The following is a 9,184-nucleotide window of genomic DNA, read 5'->3' as shown; positions in this document are numbered from 1 at the left end:
AGCAGACTGTCTCCCCTACACAAGGAGTAGCCTGTACACCGACTGCCCCAGCGCATCGCCATTGTGTGTGGTCCGCCTGGTGCAGCTCATTGTGGTGGACGGCTATGAGGAAAACCCTATCTATCAGCAGTTCATCACTACTACATGACGACACCAGAACGCAAAGCGCCTCAGGGCCCAGCCGCCTCCAGCACCACAGTCTGTCACCGCTGCAGCTGCCAACCAATCACGGCTCTTGTACTAATCGTCCCAGACGCGTTTGGGAGCTGCGCAGTGATTGGTGGAACCCAACTGACAGTTGGTAGCTTGTAGCTGGCTGCGGCCGGGGTGTCTGCTGTTACCATGGCAGCTCTGTACTTCCGCTCCCTGGTATCCGGCCGTTACCTCCTCACTACAGCTGCTGCTGACAGCGCCAACTTTAAAGGTGGGTGACGGCGCTGTGCCCGGTGTGTACGCAGGCGGTACGGAGCGAGCGGCGCCCGGTGTGTACGCAGGCGGTACGGAGCGAGCGGCGCCCGGTGTGTACGCAGGCGGTACGGAGCGAGCGGCGCCCGGTGTGTACGCAGGCGGTACGGAGCGAGCGGCGCCCGGTGTGTACGCAGGCGGTACGGAGCGAGCGGCGCCCGGTGTGTACGCAGGCGGTACGGAGCGAGCGGCGCCCGGTGTGTACGCAGGCGGTACGGAGCGAGCGGCGCCCGGTGTGTACGCAGGCGGTACGGAGCGAGCGGCGCCCGGTGTGTACGCAGGCGGTACGGAGCGAGCGGCGCCCGGTGTGTACGCAGGCGGTACGGAGCGAGCGGCGCCCGGTGTGTACGCAGGCGGTACGGAGCGAGCGGCGCCCGGTGTGTACGCAGGCGGTACGGAGCGAGCGGCGCCCGGTGTGTACGCAGGCGGTACGGAGCGAGCGGCGCCCGGTGTGTACGCAGGCGGTACTGAGCGAGCGGCACCCCGAGTGTGTACGCAGGCGGTACGGAGCGAGCGGCGCCCGGTGTGTACGCAGGCGGTACTGAGCGAGCGGCGCCTGGTGTGTACGCAGGCAGTACGGAGCGAGCGGCACCCCGAGTGTACGCAAGCAGTATGGAGCAAGCAGCGCCCCGAGTGTACGCAGGCAGTACGGAGCGAGCGGTGCCCCGAGTGTACGCAAGCAGTACGGAGCGAGCGGTGCCCCGAGTGTACGCAGGCAGTACGGAGCGAGCGGTGCCCCGAGTGTACGCAGGCAGTACGGAGCGAGCGGTGCCCCGAGTGTACGCAGGCAGTACGGAGCGAGCGGTGCCCCGAGTGTACGCAGGCGGTACGGCAGGGCTGGACTGGGACTAAAATTCAGCCCTGGCATTTGAAGTTACACAGGCCCACTAGTCACATGGTGACTATATAATATCTTTGTACACTTGTAGTTTACAAGAAGTTAGAGATTAACACGACTATATAACATGTAGTCATAGCTGTGCCCAGTATTTCAGCTCAGTCCTATTTATTGCTTTTAGGTACAGTACTCCTCCCAAATCTCTGTCCCCTTTTGTATGCATGATTACAGAATTCCTGGCAGAACTGCTCTCTATTGGGCAACCAGACCCCCTGGTCATAGCCGCCCCTATCATACCTCCCAACTTTTGAAGAAGGGAAAGACGGACAAAGAGTGCGGCGCGCAGCGCGCCGCTGCAAATTTTGGCCACGCCCAGCCACACCCATTTCACAACTAGTCACACCCATGTGCACACCTAATCGCACCCATTTAGCACTGCTGATCACACTGACTGGTACTGAGGGCACAGTGGCTGGCATTATGGGCACACTGACTGGCACTAAGGAAGAGAGAAAACAGAGAGAGAGAAAAAAGAAAACAGAGAGAGCGAGAAAGAAAGGGGAAAGAAAGAACAGTGAGACAAAGAAAGAACAGAGAGAGACAGAGGAAAGAGAGGAAAGAAAGAGGGGAAGAAAGAACAGAGAGAGAAAGAAAAAGAGAGAAAGAAATAAAGAAAGATTCTACAAAGATACTATAGCAGTCCGGCTCCCATTGTAGTGCCCACCTGAGCCTCCCGGTGCAGGACCTATCATGATCCGCTCACATGGCCGGCATCCCCGATTCCAAGGCGATCCTGCTGTCTGCGCTGTCGGAGGAGGACACGGTGATGGATCTGAAGCATTCCTGGTTCCGTCACAATCTCCTCAAGAAATTATCTGATTTCCGGTCAGCTTCCAGCACATCACTTCAGGTGGAACGTCATGTGTGTGTTTTAAAATGCTCCTCGGGGCTCCGCCGTGTACTCCTGTGTCCGTGGGAAAAGCACGCTTCGTATGCTTTGTACACACTTGGCTCCGCTCCGTACATCCTGTACACATATGGCTCCACTCCATACACGCGTGGCTCCTCTCCGTACACCTCGTACACGCGTGGCTCCTCTCCGTACACCTCGTACACGCGTGGCTCCTCTCCGTACACCTCGTACACGCGTGGCTCCTCTCCGTACACCTCGTACACGCGTGGCTCCTCTCCGTACACCTCGTACACGCGTGGCTCCTCTCCGTACACCTCGTACACGCGTGGCTCCTCTCCGTACACCTCGTACACGCGTGGCTCCTCTCCGTACACCTCGTACACGCGTGGCTCCTCTCCGTACACCTCGTACACGCGTGGCTCCTCTCCGTACACCTCGTACACGCGTGGCTCCTCTCCGTACACCTCGTACACGCGTGGCTCCTCTCCGTACACCTCGTACACGCGTGGCTCCTCTCCGTACACCTCGTACACGCGTGGCTCCTCTCCGTACACCTCGTACACGCGTGGCTCCTCTCCGTACACCTCGTACACGCGTGGCTCCTCTCCGTACACCTCGTACACGCGTGGCTCCTCTCCGTACACCTCGTACACGCGTGGCTCCTCTCCGTACACCTCGTACACGCGTGGCTCCGCTCCGTACACCTCGTACACGCGTGGCTCCGCTCCGTACACCTCGTACACGCGTGGCTCCGCTCCGTACACCTCGTACACGCGTGGCTCCGCTCCGTACACCTCGTACACGCGTGGCTCCGCTCCGTACACCTCGTACACGCGTGGCTCCGCTCCGTACACCTCGTACACGCGTGGCTCCGCTCCGTACACCTCGTACACGCACGGCTCCGCTCCGTACACCTCGTACACGCACGGCTCCGCTCCGTACACCTCGTACACGCACGGCTCTGCTACATCCACACTGTAAATCCTGACCCCACACATACTTACCTCAACCAGTACCATGACAACAGCAAAGCAGAGTCTTGTAGACGGTAGAGGCAAGGCTGAGCGCACAGGACCTGTGATGAGGTCACAGGAGGGGCGGAGTCAGGGGGTGACATGATCGGGGGTCTGGACAAAGGCTCCTGATCATGTGACCCCCTGACTCCTCCCCTCCTGTGACCTCATCACAGGTCCTGCGAACAGAGCGAGCAGGCAAGCGAGTGCAACGCTGTGAGTGGCTGCGGGGGGGAGGGGGTCTCATGCTAAGGCGAGGAGGGGGGGCGTGGTGGCTTATCTCCCTGCAGTGCGGGAGGAACTTGGAAACTATCACCGCCGTGCCCGCAGAGGGCTGGCGGCAGGAGCAACAGTGGCCGCAGCGGCTGGCAAGCGGCCAGATGATTGGGCGCTGCGGCCCACGTGACAGCGGCCCAGCGGGAAAATGCCCGGTTGGTTATATTGCCAATCCGGGCCTGCGGTACGGAGCGAGCGGTGCCCGGTGTGTACGCAGGCAGTACGGAGCGAGCGGCGCCCCAAATGTGTACGCAGGCAGTACGGAGCGAGCGGCACCCCAAATGTGTACGCAGGCGGTACGGAGCGAGCGGCGCCCCGAGTGTACGCAGGCAGTACGGAGCGAGGAGCGCCCGGTGTGTACGCAGGCAGTACGGAGCGAGCGGTGCCCCGAGTGTACGCAGGCAGTACGGAGCGAGCAGCGCCCCAAATGTGTACGCAGGCAGTACGGAGCAAGCGGCGCCCGGTGTGTACGGTACGCAGGCAGTACGGAGCGAGCAGCGCCCCGAGTGTACGCAGGCAGTACGGAGCGAGGAGCGCCCGGTGTGTACGCAGACAGTACAGAGCGAGCGGCACCCGGTGTGCGCAGGCATTACGGAGCGAGCGGCACCCCAAATGTGTACGCAGGCAGTACGGAGCGAGCAGCGCCCCGAGTGTACGCAGACAGTACGGAGCAAGCGGCGCCCGGTGTGTACGCAGGCAGTACGGAGCGAACGGTGCCCCGAGTGTACGCAGGCAGTACGGAGCGAGCAGCGCCCCAAATGTGTACGCAGGCAGTACGGAGCGAGCAGCGCCCCAAATGTGTACGCAGGCAGTACGGAGCGAGGAGCGCCCGGTGTGTACGCAGGCAGTACGGAGCGAGCAGCGCCCCGAGTGTACGCAGGCAGCACGGAGCGAGCAGCGCCCCAAATGTGTACGCAGGCAGTACGGAGCGAGCAGCGCCCCGAGTGTACGCAGACAGTACGGAGCGAGCAGCGCCCCGAGTGTACGCAGACAGTACGGAGCGAGCAGCGCCCCGAGTGTACGCAGACAGTACGGAGCGAGCAGCGCCCCGAGTGTACGCAGACAGTACGGAGCGAGCAGCGCCCCGAGTGTACGCAGACAGTACGGAGCGAGCAGCGCCCCGAGTGTACGCAGACAGTACGGAGCGAGCGGCGCCCGGTGTGTACGCAGGCAGCACGGAGCGAGCGGTGCCCCGAGTGTACGCAGGCAGCACGGAGCGAGCAGCGCCCCAAATGTGTACGCAGGCAGTACGGAGCGAGCGGTGCCCCGAGTGTACGCAGGCAGTACGGAGCGAGCGGCGCCCCGAGTGTACGCAGGCAGTACGGAGCGAGCGGCGCCCGGTGTGTACGCAGGCAGTACGGAGCGAGGAGCGCCCGGTGTGTACGCAGGCAGCACGGAGGGAGCGGCGCCCGATGTGTACGCAGGCGGTACGGAGCGAGCGGCGCCCGGTGTGTACGCAGGCAGTACGGAGCGAGGAGCGCCCGGTGTGTACGCAGGCAGTACGGAGCGAGCGGCGCCCCGAGTGTACGCAGGCAGTACGGAGCGAGCGGCGCCCGGTGTATACGCAGGCAGTACGGAGCGAGCGGTGCCCGGTGTGTACGCAAGCAGTACGGAGCGAGCGGCGCCCGGTGTGTACGCAGGCAGTACGGAGCGAGGAGCGCCCGGTGTGTACGCAGGCAGCACGGAGCGAGCGGCGCCCGGTGTGTACGCAGGCGGTACGGAGCAAGGAGCGCCCGGTGTGTACGCAGGCGGTACGGAGCAAGGAGCGCCCGGTGTGTACGCAGGCAGTACGGAGCGAGCGGCGCCCGGTGTGTACGCAAGCGGTACGGAGCGAGCGGCGCCCCGAGTGTACGCAGGCGGTACGGAGCGAGCGGCGCCCGGTGTGTACGCAGGCGGTACGGAGCGAGCGGCGCCCGGTGTGTACGCAGGCGGTACGGAGCGAGCGGCGCCCCGAGTGTACGGCCGGGGTCACACTAACCGACGCAAAATACGGTCAGTATTTTACATGCGTAATACGGATGAATGGCCCCTAAACAGTGCTCCGTATGTCATCCGTAAACAAGGTGTGGTCGTGTATTTTGCGCATGTCGGCATCCATATGTAATCCGTATGGCGAGATTTTCTCGCCGCCTTGCAAAATGGACATATAATGGAGCCCTATGACAGGGTTTATAACAGAAACCAAAGAATAGATATAGACACATAGAATGCATATACACTCACTGGCCACTTTATTAGGTACACCTGTCCAACTGTGTGTTAAGACTTAATTTCTAATCAGCCAATCACATGGCGGCAACTCAGTGCATTTAGGCATGTAGACATGGTCAAGACAATCTCCTGCAGTTCAAACCGAGCATCAGTATGGGGAAGAAAGGTGATTTGAGTGCCTTTGAACGTGGCATGATTGTTGGTGCCAGAAGGGCTGGTCTGAGAATTTCAGAAACTGCTGATCTACTGGGATTTTCACGCACAACCATCTCTAGGGTTTACAGAGAATGGTCCGAAAAAGAAAAAAAATCCAGTGAGCGGCAGTTCTGTGGCCGGAAATGCCATGTTGATGCCAGAGGTCAGAGGAGAATGGGCAGACTGGTTCGAGCTGATAGAAAGGCAACAGTGACTCAAATTGCCACCCGTTACAACCAAGGTAGGCAGAAGAGCATCTCTGAACGCACAGTGCGTCGAACTTTGAGGCAGATGGGCTACAGCAGCAGAAGACCACACTGGGTACCACTCCTCTCAGCTAAGAACAGGAAACTGAGGCTAAAATTTGCACAAGCTCATCGAAATTGGACAGTAGAAGATTGGAAAAACGTTGCCTGGTCTGATGAGTCTCGATTTCTGCTGCGACATTCGGATGGTAGGGTCAGAATTTGGCGTAAACAACATGAAAGCATGGATCCATCCTGCCTTGTATCAACGGTTCAGGCTGGTGGTGGTGGTGTCATGGTGTGGGGAATTTTTTCTGGGCACTCTTTGGGCCCCTTGGTACCAATTGAGCATCGTTGCAACGCCACAGCCTACCTGAGTATTGTTGCTGACCATGTCCATCCCTTTATGACCACAATGTACCCAACATCTGATGGCTACTTTCAGCAGGATAATGCGCCATGTCATAAAGCTCGAATCATCTCAGATTGGTTTCTTGAACATGACAATGAGTTTACTGTACTCAAATGGCCTCCTCAGTCACCAGATCTCAATCCAATAGAGCATCTTTGGGATGTGGTGGAACGGGAGATTCGCATCAGGGATGTGCAGCCGACAAATCTGCGCCAACTGTGTGATGCCATCATGTCAATATGGTCCAAAATCTCTGAGGAATGCTTCCAGCACCTTGTTGAATCTCTGCCACGAAGAATTGAGGCAGTTCTGAAGGCAAAAGGGGGTCCAACCCCTTACTAGCATGGTGTACCTAATAAAGTGGCCAGTGAGTGTATATATGTATTCTATGTGTCTATATCTATTCTTTCGTTTCTTTAAACCTGTCAGTGTGAGTTTACTGTATAGCACACTGAATTGCCGGCTTTGCTAAAAGACACCGGGTGCGTATTTCTCACAAGTCGCATGTGTGGTCCGTGTGTAATGTGTATTTTTTGCGCACCCATAGACTTACATTGGCGTACTACGGCCGTAGTACGCTGACAATTGCAGCATGCTGCGATTGGCACGGAGCGTAGAATACGGATGAGAAATATACGGCTGGTGCGAGGGACCCCATAGAGAATCATTGGTCCGTGTCTAATGCGTGCTTTTAGCGCCTCTCACTCGGCCGTATTCCTCGCCAGTGTGACCCCGGCCTTAAAGGGAATCTGTCACCCCTTTTTTTTTTTTTGGACTATCAGCTGCCGGCACCGCCATCAGGGGCTTATCTACAGCATTCTGTAACCTGAAAGATAAGAAAAACGAGTTAGGAAGGCGGTTGTCTCTCTCTAAGGTACTTGTGTATTCATCTCCTTATTATAGTGCACATCTAGTGTTATTTGCTTATCTGACTAATGTGGCCATACTTAGGCCTTGTTATCTTTGCCTAATTTGGGTATTCTCTATTGCCATTGTGCATATATGAGTGATGTGCTATATATTCACTATTATGTTGTCATGTACCTGTTTTCTATCCTCTATTGCCACTGTGCATACATGAGTAATGTGTTATAATTTTGCTATGCACCTGCCTTCTGTCATACCTACCCAGGGCCTCGCATATGTGGTTAGAATGACCTTTACATCTTCTAGCTTCATTTTGTGCCGGTCTGTCTGTCTGATCTTTTATGTATCAATAAAATTGATTTTATTGTTATTTGACCTTATGACTGTTTTTGTCCTCTGTCTGTGATTATACTATTACAGTTGGTCTTCTGTTGTCCGTACTTGTTGTGGGTGTGTGAGATTATATCTTTTTCTACTTCATCTAATTTTCCACCCACTATGATCATTGGATTTATCTTATACATTATAGAATACTGTAGATAAGCCCTGAAAGGCAGCGGCCGCATCTTAATAGCGGCCAAGCGGCCAACAGCTGACAAGTTCGCTTTAACATTAGGAGCCCATCACCTGGGATTTGTCCTGTCCTCTCTGTAACAAGTGATAAATTGTGTTCATCAGAATGTGAAGTAGTTGCCTGCTTGGTGCTGGGGCCACTTACACCTATGGTTGTCGGTCCGTATACACTGCGTGCAGAATTATTAGGCAAGTTGTATTTGAGAGGATTCTTTTTATTATTGAACAACAACTATGTTCTCAATCAACTATAAAGACTCATAAATATCAAAGCTTAATATTTTTGGAAGTTGGAGTGTTTTTTTTTTTTCGATTTGGCTATCTTAGGAGGATATCTGTTTTTTTCAGGTAACTATTACTGTGCCGTTTTATTAGGCAACTTAATAAAAACCAAATATATACCCATCTCACTTGTTTATTTTCACCAGGTAAACCAATATAACAACACAAAATGTAGAAATACACATTTCTGACATTCAAAAACAAAAAAAAAAATCAGTGACCAATATAGCCACCTTTCTTTACGATGACACTCAAAAGCCTTCCATCCATAGATTCTGTCAGTTGCTTGATCTGTTTACGATCAACATTGCGTGCCGCAGCCACCACAGCCTCCCAGACAATGTTCCGAGAGGTGTACTGTTTTCGCTCCTTGTAGATCTCACATTTTATGAGGGACCAAAGGTTCTCAATGGGGTTCAGATCAGGTGAACAAGGGGGCCATGTCATTATTTTTACTTCTTTTAGACCTTTACTGGCCAGCCACACTGTGGAGTATTTGGATGCATGTGCTGGAGCATTGTCCTGTATGAAAATCATGTTTTTCTTGAACGATACCGACTTCTTCCTGTATCACTGCTTGAAGAAGGTGTCTTCCAGAAACTGGCAGTAGGTCTGGGAGTTGAGCTTCACTCCATCCTCAACCTGAAAAGGTCCCACAAGTTCATCTTTGATAATACCAGCCCATACCAGTACCCCACCTCCACCTTGCTGGCGTCTGAGTCGGAGTGGAGCTCTCTGCCCTTTACTGATCCAGCCTCGGGCCCATCCAGCTGGCCCATCAAGAGTCGCTCTCATTTCATCAGTCCATAAAACCTTAGAAAAATCAGTCTTAAGATATTTCTTGGCTCAGTCTTGACTTTTTATCTTATGTTTCTTGTTCAAAGGTGGTCGTTT

The 9,184-nt window shown here is 55.3% G+C and overlaps 1 protein-coding gene across 3 annotated transcripts in view; it reads left to right on the top strand.

Moving 5' to 3' along the window:
• The first annotated feature begins 271 nt into the window (after window positions 1-271).
• The window catches only part of POC5 (POC5 centriolar protein), an 86,927-nt gene continuing 78,014 nt past the window's right edge, over window positions 272-9,184 (top strand). Inside the window, exons 1-2 of one of the 3 annotated variants that reach the window (XM_073584106.1) lie at window positions 294-424; window positions 7,351-7,442. In XM_073584106.1, the coding sequence (XP_073440207.1) occupies window positions 343-424; window positions 7,351-7,442 (174 nt within the window). In that variant the 5' untranslated portion in view covers window positions 294-342. Of the gene's footprint in view, window positions 425-5,082; window positions 5,098-7,350; window positions 7,443-9,184 lie in introns of those variants that run through there. The other 2 variants (XM_073584107.1, XM_073584108.1) reach the window with 2 other exon arrangements.

The sequence above is a fragment of the Dendrobates tinctorius genome, unplaced genomic scaffold (genome assembly GCF_039654945.1).
Source record: "Dendrobates tinctorius isolate UK_male_01 unplaced genomic scaffold, ASM3965494v1 ptg000083l, whole genome shotgun sequence".
NCBI lineage: Eukaryota > Metazoa > Chordata > Amphibia > Anura > Dendrobatidae > Dendrobates > Dendrobates tinctorius.
Note: the sequence above shows the minus strand (reverse complement) of the source record. Positions and strands in the feature narration are given on the sequence as shown.